At 34.0% G+C, this 18,759-nt stretch overlaps 2 protein-coding genes and 1 long non-coding RNA gene across 3 annotated transcripts; all 3 read right to left on the reverse strand.

The window, feature by feature from the left end:
- Positions 1-305: 305 nt before the first annotated feature.
- On the reverse strand, positions 306-3,838 carry LOC134230539 (uncharacterized). The gene is made up of 2 exons (XM_062712370.1): positions 3,725-3,838; positions 306-1,832 (listed from the first exon to the last, which is right to left on the reverse strand). Exon 2 carries the CDS (start codon positions 1,749-1,751, stop codon positions 1,263-1,265), a length of 489 nt encoding a protein of 162 aa, XP_062568354.1. The 5' UTR covers positions 1,752-1,832; positions 3,725-3,838; the 3' UTR covers positions 306-1,262.
- Positions 3,839-8,183: 4,345 nt separating this feature from the next.
- Positions 8,184-10,776, reverse strand: LOC134230541 (uncharacterized). The gene has a single exon (XM_062712372.1). The coding sequence runs from the start codon at positions 10,706-10,708 to the stop codon at positions 8,384-8,386; it is 2,325 nt and encodes a 774-aa protein (XP_062568356.1). The 5' UTR covers positions 10,709-10,776; the 3' UTR covers positions 8,184-8,383.
- A 4,035-nt stretch (positions 10,777-14,811) lies between these two features.
- On the reverse strand, positions 14,812-16,876 carry LOC134230527 (uncharacterized). Its single transcript, XR_009984372.1, has 2 exons — positions 16,693-16,876; positions 14,812-15,187 (listed from the first exon to the last, which is right to left on the reverse strand). It is a non-coding gene; the product is annotated as an uncharacterized LOC134230527 (long non-coding RNA).
- Positions 16,877-18,759: the final 1,883 nt, after the last annotated feature.

Below are 18,759 nucleotides of genomic sequence, written 5' to 3' on the forward strand. Positions count from 1 at the left end.
AAATGCTGACTTGAATATGGAAATCTGACTGTGAGAAAGCGAAGTTTATCTCGTTTGGCATATATTACAATTAAGACATCCGCCAGCCTTGAGCAAATAATCTAATCATTACGCCATGCTTGCTTCAGAAAAAACTATTGAGTTAGGCATATTTTGTATATGTGCTTTTAAATACTTCATTCTTATTTTCTTATTCATTTTTTTGTTTATTTGCGACTGATAAATTATCATGACATATCTTACAATGTTCTTTTTTTTATTCTTTCCACATATTTTCACTACATTAATTGTGTAGTTCATTTTTATGTATATTATTAATTTGATTCACAATTCTAATTTTCACTTGAATTTGAAATTGTAAAACATATTTCAAATATTTATGCACAATCCTTTGATTTATCCACATTATAATATGCGTGTGACATTTTTGATTCCATGAACATTGTCATTTTATATATTTTGACATTATATTAAGTTTTAATATCTAATATTTTTCAGAAACATCAAGTCAAGACTGTATTAGCCACAGTTGTGATATCAGTATTTTTTAACAGAAAATTTTCTCCATTTTAAGAGACATCAAGTCGATATGTATATCATATTTCATAAAAAGTAATTCAAGTCTTAAGCTATATACTTATTTATGTGATCAAGTTTGTGCCAATCAGAGATCTTGGAATATATATTAGAAATAATATTGCATTATATTCCTATTATTATTAGCCATACTTAGAATAATATTTTGCATTTGCTTGATTGATTGATTGTATATTGTTTAAAGTCCCTCTCGAGAATTTTTCACTTATGAAGACGCTACCATTTGCCGGTGGAGTGCTGCAAACTGTGTCCTATACTCGACATTTGGGGCCATTGGGCAGGGAGGATTTTTTTGTGCCAGTACCTACTGCGACATGGAATCTCGGTTTATACGGTCTCAGCCGATGGACCGATCTACACGTCCCAAAGTGGGATTCAAACCCCGACGTCAGGATCAACTACTTACTTCATACTACTAGAGCAGACACTTAAACCACTGCGCCCCACGGGTGATTTTTGCATTTGAAACTTCCGAAAAATTGGAAAAAAAATACATGCCCTTAAAAGATACGGTTGGAGAAGAGATCAGTCAAGAAATAGTGTGACAATAGAAATAGAAAAAGTAACAAATTAGGCATTATATTCAAGCCCCTTTAACAAGATCTAATCTGAGTGAGATTTTCAGCTCAAATAATTTTCCCAAAAACTTAACGTATAAAATTTCATCAATTTTCAACAGTCATCATAAAACCATTTTCAGTTTTCTTTCTCATTTCTTTCCTGCAGTAGTGGTGGACAGCGTTTTTTAGCTCTATGGATTTGTCTATTTTCCACTTAGTTTTGTTTCCTTGATAAACACTGTTGATTATTTTGGGAACCAGACAAACAAAAAGCGTTACGGCAGCCTGCATTAGATCCGACATCCGTCTAAAGTCCTGGAAATCTGAAAGCACCATTACTGAAACCGACAGGACTGAAGCAATTAAGGCTATTTTCAAAACAGAGACAAATATTTCTTTCCGAAGTGGTCTGGTTGTTCGAATGACATAAGAAAATAGTTTTCTCGGGATACCATGAAATTCGTCCACCGAATGAATTAAGGGAATTCCCGGATACTTATTATCTGCCTTGAGCTTCTCACAAACGTCTCGAACTTGGACAAACAAGTCGTCATAGACAGAGTGAATAAAGTTGATGCTGTCAAACGTGTACATAATGACAGTGACGACAAGAATGACGTATCCATAGGAGAAATTAGGATTGGCAATAAGTCCTGTGTAAGTGTATGTCAGGATCTGTGAAATGAAGACGAAACTGTCGATGAATATAATACTGAAGAAGTACAGCAGGAGCAGAAGTATTATAAACACTACAAAAGTCATCAGGTGCTTGAGGACCCGGATTAAAGTTGACCGATAACAATAGAATGATGCAACTGCACCGCAATAGGTCCTTACACAGGTAACGAATACGAAAACTATTGGTATTCCGAAATATAAAATGCACAGAACTAATTCAAATGCACACACGGCACAATATAATGTAAATGCTAGAATCTTGAAAACTTGCGAAGATCCTGATTTTCTTTGAATAAATGAACGCCATCTGACCATCTGGATGATAAAACAGTATTTCCAAAACTTTGTGTTTAGCAAGATCAGAAAATGGGAAACCAGTATCATCTTAAACTGTTTGTATCCATTGATATTACGGACAGATAGAAGAGAACCATACTTTGTTTTGATATTAATGTCACTAGTTAGAGGCGAAAAAGATATTCCCTCGTTATTTTCTATTAATCCCTTTGTCAGAAATGTGCTCAGGTCTTTTGGAACACATAAGAACAACAGCGAAAAAGACACAAACAGTACGATTGCTGGGATGGGTCCGTAGAAGTGGTACAAATAGTTAGATCTCTGGAGCGTAATGTTTGATACAAGCATAGAAAGAAATCCCATGGGAACACCTTGTTTCACACTTTCAACGACAAAGTCCCTTTCTGTGTAATTGTAAACAATCAGCTTTATTGTGAGAACAGAAAGACAGGCAATAGGAAAGAAACATCTGAGGTATCTCCTTGACGAACAGCAAGCATTGATTTGAAAACACTCAAAAATAGAACTGAATTGTATTGGGTTGTAAAATATTACGTTTTTATCCCCATCTATAGCGACATCTGAAATCGCTTGTTCATCAACATAAGTATATGCTAAACCACGGAACGTTCCATAATCTGCCGAAACTTCTTTCCCAATTTTAAGACGGTTTTCTTTTTCTGGAATACATTTTTTATATAAGAACCCAACTATACCCAAGACAGCAATTGGAGAATAGAGATAGACAAGCGATCCCAACAAAAAAGGTAGAAACCATTGTAGTTGTCTTTGTTTTTTCTCACATTTTACTTGATTCTTCTCGTAGTTTTCCCAGCTACAACACATGTAAGTTAACGATTCAAATGGACAGAAAGCATACTGACACATAGTCCATTTTTCATCATTTACAACAATTCTTTCTTTATAGCACCATGCACTACCATCATACTTCCTGTCCTTTGAATCGGATACAAGTTTATTCGTCATATTCGCCAACGCTTTTGCTATGCCAAATGTTGTCTCTGGATATCCAATGATCATATTGTCACAGTTTCCATGATGTACGATGTCTATTGGTAAATCACGAAGTGTGCGAGAATCAAGGAGACCAAACGAAAGTACATTATATTCCACTGGCCAGGAGAGATACGCTGTAGCGCCTTCCGTGCCGTTGTATGTCCATACCCATTTATAGGCTTCGATCACACACCGAGTCCAGCGGACAGTGGTATTGCTAAAGCGAAGATTGAATGTCACAAAATTGTAACCGTAATGTCGAATGTTTTCGGAAAATAAATCTGCAGACTCATTAGATATTCTCAAGTTACAGTCATTGCTATTGTTATAAAATTTAGGGATATCATCCGCACAATTGGGCTGAAAATTTTCTTTTGCCCCGACCACTGTCACCGTGAAAAACAATATGATTTTAAGGGATTCCATCACAAACAAGTTTCGTGTCGATTATAACATGGCAGTCAAGAATCGGTTTACTCTCGCATATGATGATCACTATACGATCAGAAAATATGGAATTCATACGAAGCAAAATTTATTCACAAACTTCTACCCAAGAGGAAGAAAACACTTACTGTTGCCTTCAAATAGTAACTCCCTTTAATATGGCGACTTGATATACATGCCAGGCTATTGAACTCGAAATTAAGGACACGGTAAAGTATGCCACATCTGATGCATATTTGGGAGTAAGACTATGGATGATAAAGGTCAATGAACACCTAATCAGTACGACAAACAAAATGATATCAGCAATTGTCTTATTTATCTGATAACATTCCACAATCCCTTGCATGTGCCAACTCGTTTGATACTGAAGGGAATGCCCTAAGTACCATCATATTTTTAATCCGAGACAGTCAACTAGTTAATAATGCTGTATAAAGGATATAAACAATCTTGTTTAAAGGTCACAGGAAACAAATACTTTAACATATTAAGTAATATACGGGAATAAATTTACCTGAGTCGATAAAATAGGTCCGAAATGTTTTTTTAAAAAAATATCCAAGGTAGCAATTCTACGGTCATTAAAAAGTACTCGATCATAAAAATGAGCTTTATCTTACGTTGCCTATCTCTCTAATCCTATGACATCAGAAAGGTCCCATCGCTGTTCAAAGCTGTGCAATGTTTACAAAATGCCATATATTGTATAATCATACAATCTTCAAATAAGCTGGTACCGGTCACGATAGCCTAGTGGTAGAGCGATTTTCGTTCCCGAAGCCGCGTCAAACCTATGACGTAAACAAAGGTAGTGATTATTCCTTCGCCAAGCGCTCGGCACTGGAAGTGAAAGTCACGGGTCTTTCGGATATGACCTTAAAAACATAGGTCCAATGTCACGGTAGGCGTTGGCACGATGAAGAACCCTCACTGCTCAATGGCCCTGAGTGCCGAGTATAAGTCTAAATTTGACGCCCTTCACCGGCATACGGTGACATCTCTATATAAGGGGGAAATTCTCAAATGGGAAGTTAAACAATATACAGTCAATCAATCAATCAAATAGGCTAGTATTTCTTTTGTATAATTAAAATTCATTGCATATTTTCAATACGTTTGTATGTTTTATCATTTGTACGTTTTTTCATACTAATCATTCGTCCATTATTTATACACTATATTGACGACGGATTTTTCCGTTATTTCCCGATCATGACAAGGAGCACACGGCGTGCGTGATCGGTCGCGACAGGGGATACACACTTCTCCATGGCACCTGACCCCACCTCTGTGTTTTGGAGGTCCCTGTTTGCTCTGCTCCTATTTTGTTTTGTTTTATGGACTTTTGATCTTGAAGACTGTTTGTTATCCTCATATGTTTCATTAATGGGCTTTTGAGCATTGATACTGTTCGTTATCTTCATATATTTTTTTCTTTTTAAAGACGACAAAAATCTCTTGATATGTATCAACCGGGAAAATGATATTCATTCTTTCTCTTAAGTTTTGATTTAGCGTAAGAAATCATATTTGAATGGTAAAAGCGTAATTTTTGTAGGATATTCACCACGATCATCTTCCAAAAAGAACCACGTTTTCAGTTGCCGTTCCTTATTACGACTTGTTCATTGTGAATTGACTGACCTACAAAATCAGATTATTCATTTGTAAATACAGACAAACGTTTATCTTCACAAAAATAAATAAAATTAACTTGATAAAATGGAGTAAATCAACATTATGTGCAATACTCTGTTTACAACAGTGTGCCTTTGTGACGTCATAAAACCATAGAATTCAGGACAATAAGTAACAAGTGGAATAGTCAAAACTTTATTTTCAGTAGAACAAATGCCAAAAATATTACTACTTGTAATTCAACATTCTTTTATATATAGCTTTAGGTTTAAGAAGTGAAATTCTAGTGTTAAGAAGTGTTTCCTATGACCTTTGAAGAGTCAGATTTTCGTTGATTCTATAAATGCTAGAATGATCTTGTTAAAAAATACATCCTTTTATTGAGTCGGATTTTGCTTATATAATTCAATTTTCATATCAGGCTTTGTTTTTAGGTTAAATGTAAAAAGGAAATTTTCCTCTTCTCTGGTAAATAAATAATGGCTCCTTATCGCCATCCTTTGCGCCTTACTCACTTGCCATTCGCAAAGCATGTCAGTGAAAGTCATGGGTTTGTCGAATAGAACCTTAAAACGTATAGGGCAAATCTCATGGTAGTTGTAGATACGATGAATATTCCTTATTCTAATGCAAATATTTTGTAAAACACATTTTGATTGGTTAATGCACTGATTTTTGAAGCAGTAAAACGAGCATTAACGAGAGTGAAAGCTTTTCATTGTGACATCATAATAGAGCGACGCAAAAACATAATGCTCCGTGACTATTTCATGTCATAAAACTCAATAAAATAAGACGTAAACAACAAACAGAATTCATAGATTACATTAGAATGGAAATAACTATTTTCTATTTTGGTATTTGCGACCGTTAATACTGATTTAACGGTCGCAAACATCCGTTTTACCGTCTCCGCTTACGCGTCAATGGTAAAACTCAGTTTGCGACCGTTAAATCAGCATTAACGGTCGCAAATGCCAAATTAGAAGATAGTTATTCCCTAACTGATACGACCCAGTGATAGGCTTTTTTTGCTAACAAGGCCAATAAAATGACCATAATTGAATTTACAAAATGCTGAATCTAAAGGAGGTTGTTGAAATCACTATGACATCAACGTATCAGTGAGTAGCATGTCTCGCTTTAAAAATTGATCGTACTTAGACCAAGCTCTTGAGTAAGGGATAAGTGGGAAATATAAACACCATAAGGAGGTGATGGTGGAATATTACTTTGTACATAAGGAAAGTTGACGATGAAAAAACTGTGGTCATCTCGTTTGTCATATAATTTATTCATCCAAAAGGATTTAACCATTTGTATATTTGAGGAATTCTCCGCCAGATCTAATCACTACAATGACTGCGACAGAAGAAGCAAGCTACTGAAATGTGCATGTTTTGTTTGAAAAAGTACTTCATACTTATTTCTAACTCATTAATTGTGCATAAGAATCTGATAAATTACAAGGACATATCTAGCTATGTTCTTTAAATTCCCCACATATTTTCACTGTATCAATATTGCATTCCATTTCCATGTTAATTTGGATATGATTCACAGTTTTAATTGTCAGCATTTATAATTGAAAAGCATGTTTAAAATATTTACGCATACCCTATTGATTTATGCAAATTTCAATTTGACATTTTTTAATTCCATAACATTGGCATAATATTTTCAATTTTTTAATAATTACATATGTTTGAATTATGGAGCATTTGCAGATAACGAACTGTATTCATTATCAATGTCCATAAAACAATACAAAATAGGAGCAGAGCAAACACGGATCTCCAAAACACTAGAGGTGGGATGAGGTACCATGGAGGAATGATTATCCCCTGCCGACCGGTCACGCCTGCCGTGTGCTCTTTGTTGGGAAATAACGGAAAAAACCGACGTGAATTAAGGTCAGAGGACACGTTCCCCAAAAATATATAATTTTCCCCTAGAATTTTTCAATGAAGTATGGATACTCAAATAAGTTTCATCACAAAAAATTGGGGTACTTTACCAGGAATTCGGACAAGATATCACAGGGTTATATTTCTTATATATAATCCTTATGGGAATTTTCTGAATGACCTATATCACAATTTTTTGTGTACTTATATTTAAATCCATTTTGAAAACAATGTAGAAATCAGAAGAGAATGACAAATACGAATATTTTTTATATAATACCAAGAGATACAAAACATATATTTGAGGAACATGTTGTCTGACCTTAAGTGTATAAATAATGGACTAACAATTAGTATGAAAAAACGTCAGTCAGCATTTGATTCAATGATAAATTGTATTTGCTGACGAGGTCATTGTATCAAATGATGACTTTAAACGAGACTGCAGACTGATGACTTTAAACGAGACTGCTGACATTCTTGATTCATCAACTTGTTTGTCATAATATCTTCGTTTTAGAAATTGTTCATACGTAGAGCATTCTCTTGTGTATCGAATCAACTGAGATATATAAACTCCGTTTGCAGGTGATGGAGGTATATTGCTGCATAAGTAAGAGAAGTTGATGATAGAAAAGTTAAAGGCATCACGTTTATCATAGAGCTTGGTTGTTAGATTACCATTAACGTCTATTTCAAGTAAATTATCCAAGTATGAAAGAGATGTGTCAGACTCTGTGGTATCTTTTATCTCAAACTCACCAGGATATATCGTATCGACATAGAAATGGAATTTACCATTGTTAATGAACAATATGTCGTCGATATATCTAAACGTTGAGTTGAAGGCCACAGCAAGTGTTTTCTTCTTTTCACGCATAAGATTTTGCACAAAGTCTGTTTGAATACAAAATTTGGTCAGTTAATAACGGAGCGCAGTCGGTAGTCATGGGAATTCCAATAGATTCCAATAGACTCCTTTATAATTAATAGGCTAAAGTAAATACATATATACAAGCATACGATCGTAAATGGGTTTTTTGTACTTTCATTTAACAAATCACTAGATATTAAAAATTAGATACAAAAATACAAACCATTTATAAAGATACGACCAAAAAAGAAATAAAGAAAGCAAAAGGTCACACATTTAGCGGTTCATGCTCACTTAACATGATTTTCTCGGGTGAGATGTTCTGTTCCAATTGTCTCTTTCCAAAATATTCGTATAAACTTTCATCAAATGCAATTTACAACAGTCGTTAAATCGTTTGTAGTTTTCTTTCTCATTTCTCTCCTGCAGAAATAGTGAACAGCGTTTTTCAGTTTTAGGGATTTGTGTATTTTCCACTTTGTTTCGTTTACTTGACAAACACTGTTGATTATTTTGGGAACCAGACAAACAAATAGCGTTATGGCAGCCTGCATTAGATCCGACATACGTCTGAAGTCTTGGAAATCTGAAAGCACCATTACCGAAACCGACAGGACAGAAGCAATAAAGGCAATTTTCAAAACAGAAACAAATATTTCTCTCCGAATTGGTCTGGTTGTTTGAATGACATAAGAAAATAGCTTTCTCGGGATACCATGAAATTCGTCCACCGTATAAATTAGGGGAATTCCCGGATACTTATTTTCTGTCTTGAGCTTCTCGCAAACGTCTCGAACTTGGACAAACAAGTCGTCATAGACAGAGTGAATAAAGTTGATGCTGTCAAACATGTACATAATGACAGTGACTGCGAGAATGACGTACCCATAGGAGAAATCAGGATTGGCGAACAGGCCGGTGTAAGTGTACGTCAGGATCTGTGAAATAAAGACGAAACTGTCGATGAATATAATACTGAAGAAGTACAGTAGAAGCAGCAGTATAAGGAATACCACAAAAGTCATCACGTGCTTGAGGACCCGGATGAAAGTGGATCGATAACAATAGGAGTATGCAACCGCACCGCAATAGGTCCTTACACAGGTAACGAATAAGAAAACTATTGGTATTCCGAAATATAAAATACACAGAGCCAATTCAAAAGTGCACACGGTACAGTAAAATGTAAATGATAGAATCTTAAGGAATTGCAAAGATCCTGATTTTCTTGGAAAAAATGAACGCCATCTGGCCATCTGGATGATTAAACAGTATTTCCAGAACTTTATGTTTAACAACATTAGAAAATGGGAAACCAGTATCATTTTGAATTGTTTGTATCCATTGATATTACGGACAGATTGAAGAGAACCGTACTTGGTTTTGATACTAATGTCACTTGTTAAAGGGGAAATAGATATTCCTTCGTTATTCTCTATTAATCCCTTTGTAAGAAATGTGCTCAGATCTTTTGGAACACATAGGAACAACAGCGAAAAACACACAAATAGTACGATTGCTGGGATGGGTCCGTAGAAATGGTACAAATAGTTAGATCTTTGAACCGTAATGTTTGATATTAGCATGGAAAGAAATCCCATGGGAACACCTTGTCTCACACTCTCTACGACGAAGTCCTTCTCTGTGTATTTGTAAACAATCAGCTTTATGGTGAGAACAGAAAGACAGGCAACAGGGAAGAAACATCGGAGGTATCTCCTCGACGAACAGCAGGCATTGATTTGAAAACACTCAAAAATAGAACTGAATTGTATTGGGTTGTAAAAAATTACGTTTTCATCCCTGTCTATATCGAAATCTGATATCTCTTGTCCATGAACATAAGTATATGCTAAGCCTCGAAATGTTCCATAATCTACCGAAACTTCTCTCCCAATTTTCAAACGGTTTTGTTTTTCTGGAATACATTTCTTATATAAGAACCCAACTATACCAAAAACAGCAATGGGAGAAAAGAGATAGACAAGCGATCCCAACAAAAAGGGAAGAAACCATTTCAGTTGTCTTTGTTTTTTCTCGCATTTTACTTCATTATTCTCGTAGTTTTCCCAGCTACAACACATGTAAGTTAAGGATTCAAATGGACAAAATGCATAATGACACATCGTCCATTTTTCATCATTTACAAAAATTCTTTCTTTATAGCACCATACACTGCTATCATATTTCATATCCTTTGAATCGGATACAAGCTTTTTCGTCATATTTGCCAAAGCTTTTGCTATGCCAAACGTCGTCTCCGGATGTCCAATTATCATATTGTCACATTTTCCATGATGGACGATGTCTATTGGTAAATCCCGAAGCGTGTGAGAATCGAGGAGACCAAACGACAGTACATTATATTCCACTGGCCAAGAGAGATATGCTGTAGCGCCATCCGTGCCGTTGTATGTCCATATCCATTTATAGGCTTCGACCACACACCGAGTCCAGCGGACAGTCGTATTGCTAAAGCGGAGATTGATTCTCACAAAATTGTAACCGTAATGTCGAATGTTTTTGGAAAACACTGCTGCAGACGCAGTAGATACGCTCAAGTTACAGTCACTGATATTGTTATAAAATGTTGGGAAATCATCTATACAACTGGGATGAAAACGTTTCTTTGCCCCGACTACTGTCACCATAAAAAGTAATATTATTAAACTGATTTGAAGGGATTCCATCACAAACAAGTTTCGTGTCGATTATGGCTGTTAGGAATCAGTTTACTCTCATATATGGAAAAACTACACGTCAGGGAAATACATTAATATCATTTCAAATGTAATGGGCATAAAAACTTCCCGTTTCCTTTGAAAGTACTTAAATGCTCTATACAATAACATTAATTATCGAAATAAGGTGATTTAGAGCAAGTATTAGCATTTTTAAACACATTGAGGAATATAGATGGGGTTACAATGGATAAAATCACTGGGAACATGCAGGATTTTTAAAATATTTTTTTTTCAAAAACAACAGGGCCAAATAATTAAGAATCTCTGTGTACATAGGTTCCAATTTGAAAGAACAAAGCCCATATGGTTCCTTTATAACTGATAATATTGTAGATCATTTTAAAATATATGGTCATTTTATTATACATGTATGAGCATCATTCTATATTACATGTGTAAATTCTGTTCCTGGGGATAGGGCAATATCTCAGAAGTTCAAATCAAACTAAAATATAATCTTGGAAAGTGAAAATCATACTGGTCCAAGGTGCCAGGGTAGTAACAAAATGAGGGATTAAATTTATATCGAAATTATTGGAGGAAATCTATAAGAATCGACTTTTTAAGAACAAGTTTATTAAAAAAATCTATTACCGGTATTTAACCTGTATAGAAAGAGGGGATTCATATTTGTTTTTAGTTATGATTATGTCCACAATCAGGAATAAAAATGGTATTTACAAGGAAGGGGATTTAAAGTTCCGTTTATTTTTCATTTTGTTTTTACAATTTAACTCTTCCTCTTGCGTGTATAAATTTTATTATGTCATAACATACCCTTTTCTTTGGTTTACAATATAATATTCTTCAATTTGAGGGCATTTTTGAATTTTTGTTATTTTTTTCAACTGTTTAACTTTATTTCGGATCAGTTTAAGTTTTTTCATAAAGAATACAAAAGCTTCTTATAAACCGCTCCTTTGCACAGTTTGAAGACGTGTCATTAAGTTTTGTCACTTTGCAAGAAACAATCACCACAACGCCAGTGGCCCTAAGTCAACACGTAAAATAACTTCATATTTTACAGGGTAACTGATGTGACATCCGTTCGGAAAAATTACAAATCTTTTTTTATTAAGGTCTTCCGTCTTCACGGAAGACCTTATAGTGATTCTATTGTTTCTTATTATTAAGGTCTTCCGTCTTCAGCGGAAGACCTTCTTGTTATTCTTAGGTTTCTTTTCCACTATTTTTATTATTATTATTATTATTATTATTGTTTTTTTTTCTTACCGATTTTGTGTACACGATTTCTCGGAAACGGCTCGTTCGATTTTCATGAAACTTTCAGGACTGATAGAACATCAAACAAACCTGATATATAATTTTTTGTTTTGATGACGTCACTTCCGGTTTTGAGATTTCAGCGATTTAGTGATTTTCAGGGGGTCTCATTGTCCATCATTTTTCTCGAAAATGCCTTAAGACAGAAACATGAGATTTTCAGCGATGATAGAGCAACGTGTGCTCTTTTGTCACACACCACTCTTTTTCTCCAGAAGTGCCGCACGTCGGCGCTCGATATGGCTCGAAAAAAGTTCTATCAGGGAATTAGAAATTTTTGACACCTTTTCTGCAATATCTTTTTACATGTTAACATTTTGTAAAGACATATAGAACAAAACTTGTTGAGAATGTCACAATCTTTCGAAAGATATCAACAATAAGGGGCTGGCCCCTATAATAAAGGGCTGAAAGGGGCCAAAAGTTTTTCCTTTATATCTCAAAAAGTATTAAGAATTTGTAATACGTCAAAGAAGCAAAGTTGTTCAAAATGTCAAGCTTTATCTAATGGGTCCGTCAAAATTTGTTCACTTCCGGTCAAACCGGAAGTAGTTAAAAATTGCTTATTTTTGCCGTTCTTGACAGGTTTTTGGGTAACATATGTCACTGGAAGCTTAAATCTTAATTTTCCGTCCGTTGACGTCACTTCCGGTCAAACCGGAAGTAGCCAAAAATGGCTTAATATTGCATTAATTAATATAGATTTGGAGGATTAAACCATTTTTGAACTTGATTACTCTTTTTTTTTTAAAAGAAAGTTACAGATGCACTTCCGGTCAAACAGGACGGAAGACCTACTCGTTGCTTTGCAACGAGCTCGGTTCTAGTTATTATTATTATTATTATTATTATTATTATTATTATTTTTCCGTACACCAAATTTTGTGCACGCAATTTCTCGAAGACTACTGGGTGGATTTTCATGAAATATACAGATATTATGTATTGTTATCTGAAGTTATTTTTTCCGTGAGATTTTTTGAAAATTCTTATCTGGTGCCAAGTTACGGGACATTTCCTGATTTTAAAATGACATTTTGTCTACGGTTAATCTCAAGAACGGTAGAAGATATAAATGTGAAACTTTCAGGGATTATAGTTCGTGATATATGCTATCCAGGACGCGACCTTTCGTTCGTCGTCAGTACTTCCTGTCGTTAGGACAAGCGAATTAAAAAAAAGCGTATTTTCTAACTTTTTTGTTTTCCAATATTTTTTATTTATTTTTTGAATATTAAAAGAGACCTTTCTATTGATGCTTACTATATAAGTTGTTTGATTATTGGTTAATCTGAACTCTAGATATTAATATTTGAAAATCTGAAGCGGGCCCAAGATGGCGGCTGCCTCTGTCAACTCCCCCATTTCGCGAGTAGGGGTTTATGGAGGCAGCTGAGCGTTTGATTAAACGATTCTGACATAAGGATACATGAAATGTAAAAAACTACTTCGACTCTCGCGTAGTAGTGAAATGGTTGGAGGAGTTACGTCCCGTTACTTGTTTATATTATAATAGCTAATCAATAAAAATATTGTAATTAATTGGTCATTTGACAAAAGAATTATACAAGTATTATTGATAAATGATGTTCTGTTAGAAAATAATAATATTGTTGCCAAAAGAAAGGCAGTCTGTTGTATTTTATCAATATGATATCTGATAACTTATGATCATTGATTAAGTTGAGGTACAAGGGGGCAGTACAGCCAACTGGCTTGTGTCTTCACTTTGGTACAGAATCCAATTGGTATAACGATCAAATCATGGATTGTGCAAAGTTGCTGTAGTTAGTGACTAGTTAAAATAAAGTTGTGTGACATTAGCTGTAGGTTTGTCATTAGGACAGAGAAGCTCTTACAAAGTTAAATCATACTGTGTAAGTATATTGTAGCCACTTGGCTAGTGTTATATAGGCAGCTTGGTAAGCAGTAATACACCAGGCAGGTGTTAAAGGCTAAATCAAGAGGCACCAGGCAGATAGATGTTGACTTATACAGTCAGTTATACGAGTATAGTGAGGCAATTATCAGATGGCACAAGGCAGGTGCCGGTATTAACTGAAGATATATAATCATACAAAGCACTTAGGTCATTTGATTTAAAGACACCAGGCAGGTGTCATATTATTATCTGTATATATTGCATTCAATCATATCCCTAGTAAAACTCGGTAATCCGAGCACGGACCTACTGACCGCTCAGATCCGACACGTTACAGTAGTACGTTGCAATTGAGTGTCAATCTTAAAACTTAATTTCCGTTTCACTGCTTTAGTGTAACTGGGCTAGATACGATATGTAATGTGTATAATGTGTTACATATACTTTTTTAACGTCGAAATAAAATAAAGGCGCTAAGAATGTTTCATTTTTAAAATTTAATTGATGCTATCATACCTATCTAATAGATCAGTCCAAAGAAAAGGCGCGAATATTTACTCGTGGCGTTTGGCGCGAAATTATGAATGCTTTTTATAATTCTTAGACAGACTGTTGCAAAAGTACCGTGGTATACACAAGTATATTTAGAGCAGTACTCCCAATAGCTTAATTGTTAGCGCGTTGGGGATATAAAAGTAAAAAAAAAAGCGCATTCACGTTGGCGACATGGTTTCAATCCTCCTTGTGACCAAAATTTTGAATCTCTTTTCAGCTCGATTTTTAAAACGGACGGAAGACCTCTCGTTGCTCGCAACGAGATCGTATCTAGTTTCTAAACTAATCATATAAAGCCTTTTGGTGATCAACAACTTGTAACAGCGGACTTGATGTGTCAATTTATTCATCCATATTTACATGTTTCTTTTAAATTAAATTTTTTTTAAAATTCAATTTGATTGGTGCCCTTCTATGAGAGAAATAAACAAAAATGCATGGACAATAACAGACAGATATGGTCTAGTGTAGCAAAAGCAATTTCATAAAAGTTCTATATTCATCAAATTCTGAAGTGTTGGATCCGGGCTTAAAGGTAAATGTCTACTTTTTGTATCCGATACAATACAGACAACATTCCTTTCTAGCTTGATAGTCCTCACACATGAAAACTAGATCCGCCCCAAAGTCTCTGTAGTAGACCTCATTACAATATAAGTTCCCAGCAGGATTGGACTTGCACGCTCCTTCAACTGCCCGAGGTCCTAAGTAAAATAAAACGTAAAGAAAGTAAGTAAAATAAACTAGTAAAGTAATTTTTTTAATAAAATGTAATAAGTACGTAACGAATACAATTCAAGGTAAAAAGTCCATTTAAACAATACAAATCAGGAGCAGAGCAAACACGAAGTTTTTTCACATTAGAGGTGGGATCAGGTGCTATGGAGGAGTGAGCATCCCCCTGCCAACCGGTCACACCCGCTGTGCGCTGCATGACTTCATTCGGAGGAAAAAAACAGGAAAATTCTTAGAGAACTTAGTCTATAGATAATATAGTCTAATAATCTGTATACAAAATATTCATCAGCATTTGACTTAACCATATGATTTCCGACAAGTTTATTCTATCGACCATAGAACATGTGAATGGAGGGTTTAAACAAAACTTTTGCTCTTCTTGTTTCATCAACTTAATTTTCAATAACTTACTCCACTTTAGAAATTATTCCTATGCTCTAGCACGAATCAGATATGAATCCCATATGAATCCCATATGCAAGGGATAAGAATACATTGCTACGTACGTAAGGGTAGTTGACGATTGAAAAGATGAAGCCAAGCTTCTCATTTATCATAAAACTTGTAGTTATGTCGCCCCTTCCTCTTTCCCCGAGCATGTAGAATCATAATAAATTTGAACAAACCTGAATCTACAACCTAAGAATCGTTCCATATCAATATGACTAAACAGAGCTTTTCTGTTCCTATGTGGATGGGTGTTCGTGTAACTTTGAATGTCTTTTTCTAGGAGAATTCTCTGGTGTTTGCTTTTGTTGAATAAAAAGTGATATGCCAAATATTTAGTATGAGAAAATTCAAATAAAAACCAGACAAATGCTTTTAATATCTGAAAGAGGATGTGGATGCTTTTAATGTCTGAAAGAGGAGTGGTTCAACTTGAAAATGTATAAATGAAATGGAATGATTTTAACTACTATTTTATAGTTTTAGAAAACATGACAAGGAATACACTCCCTCAACGACTGGAATCGAGTGCATCCTTTACGAAAACTATAATTTTTAAAAAATTAATACAGTTTTATTTCTTCTCCTGTATAATTCAAATTCCTTTCCCATTTATTTACACCTTATCAGCCTATTTAATTGATAACATTTTTACTGTTTTTAAAGGAATTAAATAGCTTATGTTTCCTAACTTGATGTCTTCCTTCTTTAAGCATTTTAATAATTTTTTTTTATTATCAAAAAAAAATTAAAAAAAAAGAATATACGTGAATATTTGGGTCGTGAGATGAAAAATCAGTACTCACTCTTTACAAATAGATGAAATCTTACGAAGTCAAATACGATACATCTAGTATATCGTATAAAAATCGTGTTAATGAGAGTAAATAATCGATTTAAGAGAAAGAAAAAGCTACCTTGTAAACATTAAACCATATTAATTCCAAGTATTTTTTTTTAAATATTTGCTCTGTTCTTTGAAAATACGGGTATAACTTAAATATTGTTACTTAAGATTACTTACCGGACCAAAGAAGAAACAGAGATATGGAAAGCAAAACTGTCAAACTCAATCTTTTAGCCATTGCGTTCTTACTTCACAAAAAAAGGTACAAAAATATTTCTACAACGTAAATTTTTATACTTCCAGATGTGCATAAAAAGACCAAAGTAATACTCGAAATTATGTCGTAAACCTTATTTTATAATAATTTTATCTGATTCAAAAATCCATATAAAGTAGTGTGACATTTCCCTTTATTCATGTACAATAAATGTTCATTCCAGTAATTGCAGTTTTGCGCAATAGCCCCAGATGTCCAGCAATATTAACTGTGAGTCATCAAATGACTTACTGATATAAATCTAATAAATTTTTATAAATATCATATAAAAATTGAAGAAAACAAAAAATTATCAATTTCAGAAAATAAGTATAAGAAAACGAATCAGGGTAACAGGATAAAGTACAATAATCTGTCGTGTTCAAGATTGATATAAAAATATAGCTTAGCAATGAGTGGAAATGTATCGCCCAAAATATTACTCATTGACAGACTATATTTGCTAACATGGCTATCTAGCCTGTGATAAGCCATTAGCAAAATTACTTCGTTAAAAACATCTACGATGTACACACAAGTACCTGATAGCTGATATTTAAAAATAATAAATGGATGCTAGAGTTTTTTCACTTTGATAACATATTTATAGACTCCAAAGACCAAGTTTACAAACAAATTGTTGGAAATATGATGGATACTTTTAATAATTGTGTCCCTTTATTAGCTGAAATGCTTTTATATTCCTATGTAGCGGATTTTATTTTTAAAATTCTGAAAACTGAAATTCGACATTCAGATATATCAACGATAATTTATCAATTAACCATTGTTCAGATATATCAACGATAATTTATCAATTAACCATTGTTATTTTCGTGAATAACAAACCATATACCAAAAGAGTCCATAATTGTTTTATTCTATAGTCGGGATTTGAATAAATAGGACATTTTATCACCATTTTCATTTGCGAACTTGAAAATAAAAAAAAAAGTAACGTGCCGTTTACTATGTGTAAGACGATGCTGAAATAGGTTTGAATAATGTTACATTTGATTCATATTTGGATGTTTTACTGGCTAGTGTTATGAACTGTTTGCGTTTGTATAGATTATATAGGGACTATAAATAGACTATATGATAAAGGCAACTAACAACTAAATAATATAATAACAAAATGATATGACTTCGGCATTTCCGTCGTTAAATATCCCTATTTATGTAGTAATGTTCCACTATCACCTGCTTATGGTGTTTGTTTCTCAACTTATTTGCTACTCAAGAGCTTGCTCTATAATACGATTTTTTTTTTAAATTTTGTGATGCATGCTACTCACTGATAAGTTGATATTATAGGGATTTCAACATCCTTGTTTAAAAAATGCTCAATATTTGATTCATTTTTAAAGGAAAATTGTCGTATCGTGTACACTGATATATAGAAAATTGAATTATAAGGGATGAATATAATAATAGCTACTCAAGTTATACTGGTATAACATGGGTTGGAACAGTTGACGCTTTTTATGTCTTAAATTCATTACTTAAACAGTCTGGAAAACGAGGACATGAACTTCACAAATTAAAGTATCAATTCAGTGTGTATATGTTATCTTTGATGCACGACCTAGAACAGCAGTCGCTAATGACATTGTCGGATAAGTAGATACAATTTAAGTATGACGAATCAGAGGACAAAATAGGTTACTGACATATGAGCATAGAAAGTTGTTTACATGTATCTTGAAGTTCTGTATTTGTACATATACATGTAATGCAACGTCAGACATACCTTTACTATAGTAAATGTTCATTATCTTGCCCCCCCCCCCCCCAATACCATAGTATAGTGAAATTTTAGGGAAAAAAAAATTTTATTTTAAGTAAAAAAAATTTTCTCTGGTTGGCCCCCCCACTTTCAAAAACGATGCTACGTGCCTGTAATGCAATCAGAATACCGGTATCTTGAATATGATAATTTTAAAAATTTTATTTTAGAAAAAAATTACAAAGAATGTGCATTGTAC

This window comes from Saccostrea cucullata, unplaced genomic scaffold (assembly GCF_032062105.1).
Source record: "Saccostrea cucullata isolate Sc308-1 unplaced genomic scaffold, CSIRO_AGI_Scuc_v1 ctg178, whole genome shotgun sequence".
NCBI lineage: Eukaryota > Metazoa > Mollusca > Bivalvia > Ostreida > Ostreidae > Saccostrea > Saccostrea cuccullata.

Coding starts and splice junctions, on each gene's coding strand:
- LOC134230539 (XM_062712370.1), bottom strand. CDS start 1,751: ATGTACACGTTTGACAGCATCAACTTTATTCACTCTGTCTATGACGAC.
- LOC134230541 (XM_062712372.1), bottom strand. CDS start 10,708: ATGGAATCCCTTCAAATCAGTTTAATAATATTACTTTTTATGGTGACA.